Source organism: Marmota marmota, unplaced genomic scaffold (assembly GCF_001458135.2).
Source record: "Marmota marmota marmota unplaced genomic scaffold, marMar, whole genome shotgun sequence".
NCBI lineage: Eukaryota > Metazoa > Chordata > Mammalia > Rodentia > Sciuridae > Marmota > Marmota marmota.
In genome coordinates this window covers 44,238,245-44,250,959 of record NW_026000026.1, presented here as the reverse complement: position 1 = coordinate 44,250,959, position 12,715 = coordinate 44,238,245, and the positions used below count along the sequence as shown (strand labels likewise).

General features: G+C 36.8%; 1 protein-coding gene across 2 annotated transcripts in view; it reads right to left on the bottom strand.

The window, feature by feature from the left end:
* The window catches only part of Cfap61 (cilia and flagella associated protein 61), a 257,942-nt gene that overhangs the window by 244,273 nt on the left and 954 nt on the right, over positions 1-12,715 (bottom strand). For both annotated transcript variants that reach the window (XM_015476914.2, XM_048811377.1), the window contains exon 2: positions 7,721-7,871. In XM_015476914.2, coding sequence (XP_015332400.1) covers positions 7,721-7,863 — 143 coding nt within the window. In that variant the 5' untranslated portion in view covers positions 7,864-7,871. The remainder of the gene's footprint in view (positions 1-7,720; positions 7,872-12,715) is intronic.

The following is a 12,715-nucleotide window of genomic DNA, read 5'->3' as shown; positions in this document are numbered from 1 at the left end:
GGGGCGCGGCTCTACCCTTCCTCAGGCCACTGGGCCTGTTCTGTCTGTCGGTTGCAGGTCTGGCCTGTTCTGATGGTGGTCACAGTTCCGTCTACCTTGCAGGCGCGGGTGGAGGGGGCGGCTCTACCTCTCAGCAGGCCGCTGCTCCTCTTCTGCCGGTGGGTCGCAGGCCCGCCTACCTTGCAGGAGTGATTGGAAGCTCTGCCCCTCCGCGGGCCACTGGGCCTTTTCTGTCTTGAAAGTTTGTATGACACAAAGTTTACACCCATTTTCTTTTTCATGTGGGTAACAAATGATCACAGCATCATTTGTTGGATGTCACATCCTTTTCCCTGATGTCCTTTTGCTGGCTCTATCTTCATCAGGTTTTCATATGCATGGGGGTCTGTTTCTGGGATCTCTATTCTGGCTCATTGGTCTCTGTCAATTTTTTGGTTGTTACTATGCTGTCCTAAGTAAAATACCTTTGAGTCTTTTCATGAGCAAGTCTCCTCATCTCATTTTTCTTCTTTCGGATTGTCCCTGTACTTTGCTTTCCCAAATTAATTTATACTTATACTATCAAGTTCAACAACTAATCCTCCTAAGACTTTGATTAGGGGCAGAATTGACTTAATAATATTGGATCTTCCTATGCAAGCAAGATGTGGCATACCTCTGGATTTACTTAGTTCTTCCTTAAGTGCCTTTCAGTAATCGACAATTTACCCCAGAATGAGCTTGGAGTTATTTGATCAGTTGTATTACTAGGTACAACTCTTAGGCATGAGGGTAAATGGCAAAATGTTTTCTATCCATCTGGTGCTACTACTGTACATAACAATGAAGTTGGATTTTATTTCATAGCCAGCAACTTAGTATGGCTGACTTAGCATTCAGCCACTTTAAAGTTTTGATATTGATGTTAATGATTTGTTCACATATCCCTTCCAATTTTCTAAATAAAGAATATATCATCTTAAGTGATTGTTTTATTTCTTCCTTTCATGTCTTAATACATCTCAATTTCTTAATGGAACATGAAGGATCTCTAGTCAATGATGAACTGAAACCATGAAAACCAATATCCTCATGCTGCTATAATAAAAAATTCTAATATTTTAGCATTATGTGTGGTTTCAAAAAACAATTTTTAGATACTATTAGCATGTTATGGGAACTCTCTTATACTTTTATTTTATTAAGTTATTACTAAAATAAGTGTTGACTTTTATCAAATGTCTTTCTTCATTTATTGAAGGATTTTATAGTTTTTCTCCTTCAGTCTGCTTAAGTGATGAATAATCAATGTTCTGATAGTAAACTAACCTTTAATTCCAGAATCAGTTCACCTTGATCATGATGCAGTTATCTTTTCAGTTCTCACTAGATTGTTTTCCTAATGTTTTGTTTAGAATTTTGCATCTGTGTTAATCAGCAAGATTGAATATAACTTCCTTTCTCCTTTTATATAAGATTGGCAAACCCTCCTTTCTTGTATTGTCCTTCTCTGATTTTGGTATTAACATTACCCTAGCCTCATAAAGTTTAGTTAAACAAAATTCTCTCTTTCTGTTTCTAGGAAGTTCAATTTAGTTCTTCCCGCCACCTCCCCCCCACCCTTGAATTAATCTGGTCAGAAGTTCTTTCTTCCGTTAACATTTTTAAAGAACTGTTGGTTTTACCCTCTATCAGACACTTGCTTTCTATTTCATTATTAAATGCTTGCATCCTTTATTTCTTTCATTCTGTTTTCTTTGAATTGATTCTATTACTTTTCTTCTAACTTAGAGGTGTACTTGGAATCTTTATTTTAGGACTTTCTCATCTCCTACTATAAGCATTTAAGGCTATAAGTTCCCTTTAAGATTTGCTATTTTGTTCATTTATTTCTGCATAACTAACTACCCCAAATTTGGTAGTTGCCCCATTTAATTTGCTCATGTTTCTGTGGGTTAGAAATTCAGAAAGGGAATGGCAGGAGTATCTGCAGGACTGAGAACCTCCAAGATGGCTTCTTCACTCATGTGTCTTGTGCCTACAGGAGAGTGGTTCAACTGGGTAGAGGTCAGTTAGGACCTACGGACATGGGTTCGTTGATTCTCCTCTATCCTTTCTCTCTTGTGACATGTCCTCCCTCATGGTTTCTCCATGTGGTTTCTCCAGCAGACCCGTAAGGATAGTTACATGGAGGTATGAGGTTTCTAAGAGCACAAACTCAAAAGCTGTTGAGCAGGGCTGGGACCAAGTAAAGCAAGAGAGGCACTCAGGATTCAAAATGAAGGGAAATAGTCACTCTCAGGTCTGTGCAAGTGAGAACCTGAAAATGTGAATGCCCTACATGGCTTGTTTGTCTCCCCCCAGTGCCAGCCCTGGTGCCAGGCCATCTTAATGCTTGGGCGGTTCAACAGCACAGCACCACTGCCAACACATTCAATTGGGTAAGTCCCAGGCACAGACCAGATTTAAAAGATGTGGCCAAAAGCAGCAGGGAGGATACAAAGAGGTGTGAGGAGTACTAGGAGGAGTGGAAGCTTCAAAGAATGAATCTCTACATTGGCTTAGCTGCATTAGATTATATTTAATATATATTTCTTTATTTTCATTTAACTCTTGGTGTATTCTAATTTTCTTTCTATTGCTTTTGATCCATGTTATAACTGCATTTAAAATTTTTCAAATGAAGCTGGGCGTGGTGGTGCACACCTTTAAAAACCAGAGGCCTGGGGCTGGGGATGTGGCTCAAGCGGTAGCGTGCTCGCCTGGCATGTGTGCGGCCTGGGTTCAATCCTCAGCACCACATACAAGCAAAGATGTTGTGTCCGCCGAAAACTAAAAAATAAATATTGAAAAACAAATTTTCTCTCAAAACAACAACAACAACAACAACAAAAAACCCAGCGGCCCGGGAGACTAAGGCAGGAGGATCCCAGTTTCAAAACCAGCATCAGCAAAAGCGAGGTGCTAAGAAACTCAGTGAGACCCAGTCTCTAAATAAAATGCAAAATAGGGCTAGGGATGTGGCTCAGTGTTTGAGTTTCCCTGAGTTCAATCTCCCATACCAGAAAACAAAAAATTTCAAATTATCCTTTTGTTACTGACTTCTAACTCCACTGTATTGTGGTCAAAGAATGTGTCATATATGATACTAAGTAGGGAAATTTGTTGAGCCTTTTTTATAGCTCAAGAGATGATCAGTTTTTATACACGTTTCCATGTATAAACAACACCTAACAAGATTCTGTATTCTTCATTTTTCAGTACAATATTCTACATAAGCCTATTAGATCAAGTTCTTTTAATTTTGCTGCTCTGAAAATCTTTCTTTTGCTACTGATTTTTATTACCTTGATATTCTATTTATTAAGAGGTATATATTAGAATCTCCCATTATGGTGGTGAATATGTATAGTTCATTTTTTGGTTTTATTATCTTTGTATTGTAAATTTTGGGACTGTGACATTAAGAAACATAAATTTAAAGTTGTCATAACTCATCCAGGAATAAAATGTTTTATCATCATATAGAAACTTTCCTTATCTGTAGTGATGCTTTTTTCCCTAAAGTATATTTTTGTCAGTTATTAAAATAGCAGTTCTAAACTGGGCATGGTGTAATCCCAGCAGCTTAGAAGGCTGAGGCAGGAGGATCATGAATTGAAAGCCAACCTCAGCAATTATGGAGGCCCTAAGCAACTTATTGAGACTTGTCTCAAAATTAAAAAAAAAAAAAAATCAAGAGCTGGGGATGTGGCTCAGTGGTTAAGTGCCAATGGGTTCAATCCCTAGTACCAAAACTACAACAACAACAACAACAAAAAACAGCTCTAGTCCTACTTTTATGAGATCATAGGTTTATGGGTGGCATATATATTTTTTCCAAAATTTTTACTTCAAATGTGTCTGTGCCTTTATATCATAGGTATTTCTTATAAACAAATTGTAAACTTTTTGTTCTGTTTTCAGCCAATCTGCCCACCTTAATCTTTTTTTTTCCTCCCCTAGTACCAGGGATTGAACTCAGGGGCTTTCAACCACTGAGCCACATCCCCAGCCCTGTTTTGTATTTTATTTAGAGACAGGTCTCACTGAGTTGCTTAGGACCTCGCTTTTGATGAGGCTGGCTTGCACTTGGGAACTCTCCTGCCTCAGCCTCCTGAGATGCTGAGATTACAGGTCTGTACCACCCTGCCTGGCACCGCCCACCTTAATCTTTTAACTGATGTATTCTGCCCAAATACACTTATTATGATTACTGACTTGACTTTTTTCTATCTTCTTCTTAAGTAATTTTAACATGTCCTACATTTTGTTTCTCTGTTCTTCTTCCTTTTTTGCCTTCTTTTAGATTCAGGGCATATTTTAAGTTTCTCATTCCATTTTCCCCTCTATAAATCAGAAATTATAATCTCTGTGCCTATTTAATGACTATCCTAATCACATTAACATACTATGCATTCCCCAAAATCTTTACCTTTTGTTTCAGTTATCAATAAACAATTTATTATTATCTTTTGTGGTTCTGTGGGTCAATTGAGTTCAACTGAGCTGTTTTTGCCTGGAGTGTCTCATGTGATTGCAATCAAATGGTGGCTGTGGCTGAGAACGTTATAAAGATTCCATGTCTAAAAAGACCTGCTCACATGGTCACATGGCGGACAGTTGATGGTAGCTGTTGGCTGGGAGCTCAGCTGAGGTTGTCCAATGACCACCTGCTTGTAGTCATGTGATTCAAACTTTTATCAGTATGGCAATTGGGTACTGGAAGACAGTGTTCTAGGCAACTAAATGGAAGTTGCAAGACTTGGTGTGACTTAATGTCAAAGAGTCACTATTTCTATTGGCTACATAGGACCAGCCCTGAGTAAGAATCCAAGTGTGAGAGGGAATAAAACAAGGCCATAAATGCCAGGATACATGGTTTGGAAGGGAAGGGGAGCATCTCTGCATCTTATCTACCTTGCCCTCCTCTTGAATACAAATTTAAGAATGCTTTCATTCTAGTTATGTTCCTCCCAAGCTACATGCAGTCTTTGCCTTGCATTTTAGTTTTATTGTATTATTTGTATCTCATAAACTCGTCAATATTATATTATTGTTTTATGTCATGTTTCTTATATTTACCCATGTATTTGCTCATATTTTTGCTTACATTCCTTCTCTGTCTTGGCTTTCCAGCTAAGATATTCTTTCTTTTCTGTAAAGCATATTCTTTATCAGGGTCTAAACTGGTAAACTGTCTCAGTTTTTGTTTGTCTGAAAAATACATTCATTTACCCGTAGGTCTTGAAAATTTGTTTCACAGTATACAATTCTAAGTTTGTTATTTCTCTCCAATACTTAAGATATTCTACTATTTTCTGGCAACCATTGCTGCTTGTGACAGTCTGTTATGGTTTAAATAGAAAGTATCCCTGAAAAACTCAGGTGTGAGATAATGCAGAAATGTTCAGGGGTAAAATGATTGGATTGTGAGAGTTATAATCTAATCAGTGGATTAGCACATTGATATGGATTAACTGGTGGGTAACTGGGCAGGTAGGGTGTGACTTTGGGGTTAATATTTTGTCCCTAATGAGCAAAACTTCTCTGCTTCCTGGCAGCCCATCCTAAGCTGCATTCTCTGCTTCACCTCAGGCTCACAGCAATGGAATCAGCTAACCATGGACTAAACCTTTGAAGCCATAAGCCAAAATAAACTTTTCCTTGTCTAAATTGTGCTTGTCAGGTCTTTTGGTCACAGTGACATAAAGCTAACTAAAACATAGTCTAATCTTTATTTCCTTACAGATAATTTGTCTTTTCTCTTTAATTATTTTTCAGATTGTTTTTAGCTTTGGTGTTCTGCTGTTTTATTCTAAGTGTTTAATTGTGGATTTCTCTGTGATTAGGATTTGTTGAGTTTTCTGGATCTAAGAATTAGTACTTTTCAACAATTCTAGAAAATTCCCAAATACTGAATGTTTAGCTTCCTATTAGCTCCTTCTAATATGTTCAGTGTTTTGCTCATACTTTATTCTTTATCATTTTGTGTTGGATTATGGATGATTTGTTGGTACTGATCCTCTAACTCATCACTTCTATATTTAACAGCATCTACGATGATGCTTCAATTCATCTACTATGATTTTCATTTCAGCTATATTTTCATTTCTAAATGTCCTCTTTGACTTTTGTGCAAACCTAATTATTCATTTCTATGGTCTTTTTATTCCTTAAACATTGTTAAACTTACATTTCATTTAAGACATAGTAAATACAATTATTTTATATTTTCTCTCTCTTAATATCTGAAATCTTTGAGAATCTGATTCTCCTGTGTAATTTTGTTGTTGTTTCTCACTAATAGTGCATGCTTCTTTGTGATTTTAATTTTTGATTATGAATCTATACTTCTTGGAACTTTGTCTGTGAGTATCATTTGAAGACTGGGCTAAAGCTATAACCCTTCAGATCTGATCTGCATTTATTTCAACCAATCTCCTGGACATACTAGTATCATTTGGCCATTTTTTTATTAAATTCCCAACTTGACGTTTTTTTTTGGGGGGGGGGCTACAAAGATAATTAACATGGATCTCAAATCAACATCTGCTTATAAATTCTCAGGGGAGACTTTATCTCCCCTCCATTCCTTGTTGCATTTGAAACTGTCTAGCTTTTTTCCTGTAGTATCTTGTCCATCTTTACAGCAAATATCCTGGTTTTATTCAAAAGAATCTCATACTTCCTTCCTTAGGTGGAGGGACTGATTATCTTCTGTTCTTTGCAAAGGTATGAGAAGAAAATTCTGCAATTTCTAGAACGTGGCAAAAAGTCTCAAGTCTCAAGCTAGTACTGATTCCTGCTTATTATGTTAAGTGTCTGATTCTAATTTGATAATGTTCTCTGCACAGTCCTTAACTTTTGTGTTTGTATATGTACATATCAATATTTCAGTTGTTTCCATGGAGTGGATATCATGAAGGTATTTAGTTAACCATAATGCCAACAAATGAAATTACTTCATTGGTATAGGTATGTATGTGTATATGTGTGTGGGAATCATGAACCATAAATTTTAATGTCCTAGGCTGGCTTTATTTTATACATTTCAATTGTATTTGATATAAAGCCTTATGAAATCCAAAATATTAGGCTATCCTATATTTTCAATAAAAATAATGATGAACAAAGGATTTTTATATTCTAGCAAACACACAAAGTCTATGAATAAAACAGGGATAAAAAATGATCTTTTAAGAAAAACATGTTCATATTTCAAAGTTTAGGAGCAAACCCAGGCGTGGCCTCTTATGTATAGTTTGGTGTCGGGCAGGCCTCCCATTCTCATCTATAAATTGAACCATAGTAGGTAACTCAAAGAAATATCAGAAAGATCCAGTAAGATAATGTTGACAAAGCACAGAGCCCAGAATAAAATGAAATATCAAAAGCTGGCAGCTGATATTATCAACTTGCCCCAACTGACTCTACTAGTGAGCAGGACTATAGGATTTGAACTCAAGTGTGCTTGAACCCAAAGACCTTGAGCCTTTTCAATCACAGTTTGCTAGAGAACACACAGACTGGCTGTTCCCAGAGATTTCTTGCTACACATTTTTTACTGTGCAGTGAGCTGCCCATTTCCTTACTGTAAGTTCCATCAAGACAAAGGAGTGGGAGAGATCCCTTTCTGGCATAAAATTCCTGAGATAAAATTGATAAACATTCTTAACTTACTTATTAGTCATGTACTTACAGAAGATAGATGATATTAAGCTTCCCAAACAGCCTCTGGGTAAATTTTCTAATGAGTTTTTTGATACAATAAATATCCTGCGATTCTGTTCTTCGGCAATGAACCACTTCTACCTTTCCTCGGGGAGAAGTGAGTATGGACATTTTTTATCCTGTCCCCGACAGAGAGAGAAAACAATCCACTGTTAGTCTGAAATGACAAACTAGTTTGGTTACAGTAATCACATAATCAGACAATTTGATTTCTATATGGCCAGAGCAAATATGGTATGGAAATACAGGTGTGCCACATTTTGTCCTGAACATTGTCTGTGGTGACTTGTCACCACAAACAAGGTAAAATGTTTTGACACTAAGAATGAAGTTTTTGAGGACTGGCCTGTCTAGAAATCTCTATAACTCTGTTCTTTGTTTCCAATGGTTTTAAGATATTCTAACAATAGGAAGAAAAACATTTAAAGGACTTATATATTGATCAGTACCCTCTTATATTTAATAAGCCATCATAGCATGTGGTCAAGAGATATATGGGGTAGGAAAGATGGTGGAATGAGATGGACATCATTACCCTAGGTATACGTATGACTGCACATATAGTGCAACGCTACATCATGTACAACCAGAGAAATGAAAAGTTGTGCTGCAACTGTGTACAATGAATCAAAATGAATTCTTCTGTCATACATACCTATAAAAAGAGTTATATGGGAAATATTGACATCTGTTGACCAAGTTCCAAATAGAGTTCCCCAACATGGAGCCTTCAAGGACAGTAATCTTAAGAGATATACAGAGACAAAAAAGATCTGTGGTCAAATGAGTGTGGGAAATGCTGCTTGCAATAGTATTCCTGAGAGGTCATCATGCTCATGGCTAGTCCATGTGTTAAAGGATTGGTTTCTAGCCTGTAGTGCCATTGGGAAGTGCTTGAAATCTTCAGGAGGTGAGACATAGTTTTAGGAAGTGAACTCAATGGGGGCATGCCCTTGAAAGGAATATTGGGATCCTGTCCCCTTCCTGTGTTTCTCTGCTTCCTAGCCACCATGAGGTGAATAAACCTCCTCCATCATATGGTCCTACCATGACGTACTGTGCTGCCACAGGCCCAAAGCAATGGGGTAAAGTTATTGTAGACTGAAATCTCTGAAAACATGAGCCAAAATAAACCTTTCCTCCTTAAAGCTGATTATCTTAGGTATTTTGTCAGTGATGGAAAGTCAACTAACACACCCATTAAAGGCTTTGATATGTTCCTGAATAATGTAATCTGTTTACTTTTTATAAGCCACCATTTCCCACATAGTTTCTGAGCAGACTCTCTTATATAGAGAGTCTAAGTTCCAGTTAGACACTTTGAGAAATGCTGCTAACAGGAACAATAGGCCATAAAATGGTTTCAATTTCTCAATCTGTCTGTCTCTCTTTAACATTCCTCTTCCCTCCTTCCCTAACTAAGGAAAACTGATTTATTACACACTAACCAGTGGACTTAAAATAGAACAATATGGAACATTTCCTACTTCCTGGAATGGCAACTTCCAGTCAATACCCGCTCCAAAGATAACTACCAATCTGACTTCAATCACAAAGACGATCTTTTGCTAAATTTTGAACATCATATAAATGGAATTATATATGTGTATATATTATATATATGTTACATGTTATATATTATATATGATTTTTCTCATAAAACATACTGTATCATTTGACCTTTTTTTGTTGTTACTATACATCAAAAAACTTGAGTGCTACAGAGGCTTGAAAAAGTACTGGACTGAGCTCCTCCTTCATCAGATGAGAAAACTAAGACCCAGGAACTGAAGTGACTTGCCCCAGGATATATGTGCTTGTTCACACATAGAACCCTGGGCATTTCTTCCCAGCACAGCCTACGCCACTCCCCTCTGTGTGCTTTGTGGGTAAATAGTCCCTTTGTTTTCACTGTCCTCTTATATTCAGATTAAACTGCTGCTTGACCATTCACAAACCTTTAGACATCAAATGTGCCGGATGTGAGGGAATATAGAGGGGTATCTGGGAAGACAGTAGGGAGGCAGCAGGAATTGTTGTCCAGTAGCCTTTACCACCCTCAACTTCACAGGCTTACGAAGGGGGTTTGTCAGTACCCATAAAGAAAACCCAGGTCTTGGGGACAGCCCCCATTCCCCCAGAGCTCACAAAAACTGAGAAAGGGTCCAAATTACCAATTCATTCATCTCTTAGTAATTTCCCATTTTATAATGAGGAAATTAACAGCTGCACAGTCTAGATGTCTCTGTAGCCCAGGCAGAGTTATACGAACTAAATACAAACCTGATTTCTTGGACTTTGATAAAACAGGGCACACAAAATTTATTCTATGTGCTTTGTGGCCACTGTCATGTAGTCTTGATGTCAGGCGACTGCACCAAATTAGGGAACTCATGCCATCCTCAACTCCAGCCAGGCATTGTCTTACATAAGCATGGGTTGATAATGACAGATCATCATTTTGCAAAGGAAGACAATCTTGATATTTATGTAACATCTCCAAAACTTGAAATATTAGCTCAGTCTTTTTCATACTCAGCAGATAAAAAATAAAGATTTCTTTATGCTGTGGCAAGGCCACTCAAGAACTTTCTTTTTTTAGATCAAATACAGGGAAAGCCCAGCTATCGAAGGTGGCTTTCAGAGGAATAGCTTGGGGCTTTAGTGAAGAGCTTATTAGGCTGCAGAACCAGAGTATCAGGAATGATAGTGTCTATCACTTCTTAGCTGTGTGACTTTGGGCAAGTTACTTAAACTCTATGTGCTTCAGCTTACCATCTATAAATCACAGATAATATACATACCTCAAAGAGATTTATGAATTACTTATGATATGCAAAACAGTGAACTCAGTGTGTGGCCTGTAGTTAAACACTCAGTACTTACTAGCTATCATGACTAATATCACTATCCAGTATGGACATTCTCAGGATCTGAAATAGTGGACATCAAGAAGCTGCTCACAGTTCCTGGGGCCCGAGAGGGTCATCATTCACTACGGAGATGTCAAGTCAAGAAAATCAAAGGTGAGACAATTTACTTGGGTGGACATTGTTAACCATAGGACCCTTTGTGATTAATACATTCTTTCCTAGAACAAGTAACATACCAGGTTGTAGTCAAGTTTTGATGACCTGATAGTATTTCCTTTCTAAGATGGCTTTACATAAGCCAGTGGCAATATAAACTGATTTTATACTCTGAAGATTGTTCTTAACGTTTAATTTCAAAAATGAATTTTTAATTACATGTGCAATTCATTAGTATCTCATCATTTTGGAAAGCATGAACTTTATATAAGGAGCTCAATTCTGCTTTTTTTTAGTTGTAGTTGGACACAATACCTTTATTTTATTTATTTTTTATGTGGTGCTGAGGATCGAATCCAGGGCATGTGCAAGCACTCTACCACTGAGCCACAACCCCAGCCCCTCAATTCTGCTTTTTACTGTGACAAAAACATGAACAATATAAATTTACTATTTTAACCATTTTAAAATGTATATTTTAGTGGCTTTAGGTACATTTGCATTGTTGAACAACCACCACTACTATTCACATCCAGAAATTTTTAATATGAAACTTATTTTGAGACTCTTTTCCCACTACCCTCTTTTTTGATGAGATATGTGTAATTTCAGAATTTTCTGGTTTTTTAATTTGTTTTAATTGTTATATATGACAGTAGACTGCATTTTGGTTCATTGTACACAAATGGAGCATAGCTTTTCTTTTCTCTGGTAGTGTATGATGTAGAGTTGCACCATATGTGCAGTTATACATGTACCTAGAGTAATGATGTCCATCTCATTCCACCATTTTTCCTATCCCCATATCCCCTCTCTTCCCCTTCCTCCCCTTTGCCCAGTCAAAGTTCCTCCATTCTTCCCATGCCCCCCCCCCACAATTTTCTGTTTTATGAGCTCAAACATGCACCATACATGCTAGGGTGGGCATGATAGCTCATCTGAGAGATATAATCACTGGAGGGTGTCTTACTTCAAATTTGGTAGAAGCATTAGAAGCCACTAGAATAATAGTCTTGTTTCAAAGGAGATGATCACAACCTTACTAACTACTATATGAATGATTAAATACTCAATTATATTTTCCATAGTCCTTGTGATTGTGAAAGTTGGTGATTGCTATGAAGAATAAAGTCTAGACACCTGTCAAAGTTATCCATAAATATTATCATTTTTGGTTTTGGTTTTAACTTAAAAAGCAAAACAGAAATAAATCAACTTGTTTGTTAAATATGATATCATAAGCTAATGCTACAAGAATGTAAAAATCTTGAATATAATAAAATAATGTATAGAGAGATGAATTAAAGCGAAAACAAGAAAAGGAAGAGAGAGTTCAAGGGAAGTTCTCCACCTACAAGTCAATGAAAATAGCTATTTGTTTATTTTTATTAGGTGATTTCTTCTTATGATAGTGACATAAATTTTTTCATTCAATTTATTTAATTATTGGAAACTGAGATAAAATATTTAAATAAAATGAATGGCACAGAGCTAGATAAAATATTTTGGTTTTGATTATAATTGAGTTTCGCAAACCTGCATAAATTTTTTGAAGCAATATCTGTGCACAAATTTTTTGAAGCAATATCTGTGTAAGTATGTGTGATATCACTACATACATAAATATACAAATATATTTTTTCCAAATACCCAAGGAGCCTTGCAGTGGTGGAAATTCTTTTAACGAATGAGCTATCAAGCCATTAAAAAACATGGAGGAAACTTAAATGCATGTCTTCAAGAGAAAGAAGCCAATCTGAAAAATCTACTTATTATAGGACTACAACCATATGACATTCTATAAAAGGCAAAACTATGTAGACAGTAAAAATGTTCAGTAGTCCACAGAGGTTTGGGGGAGGGAGGGATGAACAGGTGGAACACAGAGGATTTTTAGGGAAGTGAAACTACTCAGTATTTTACTATAGCAGTGG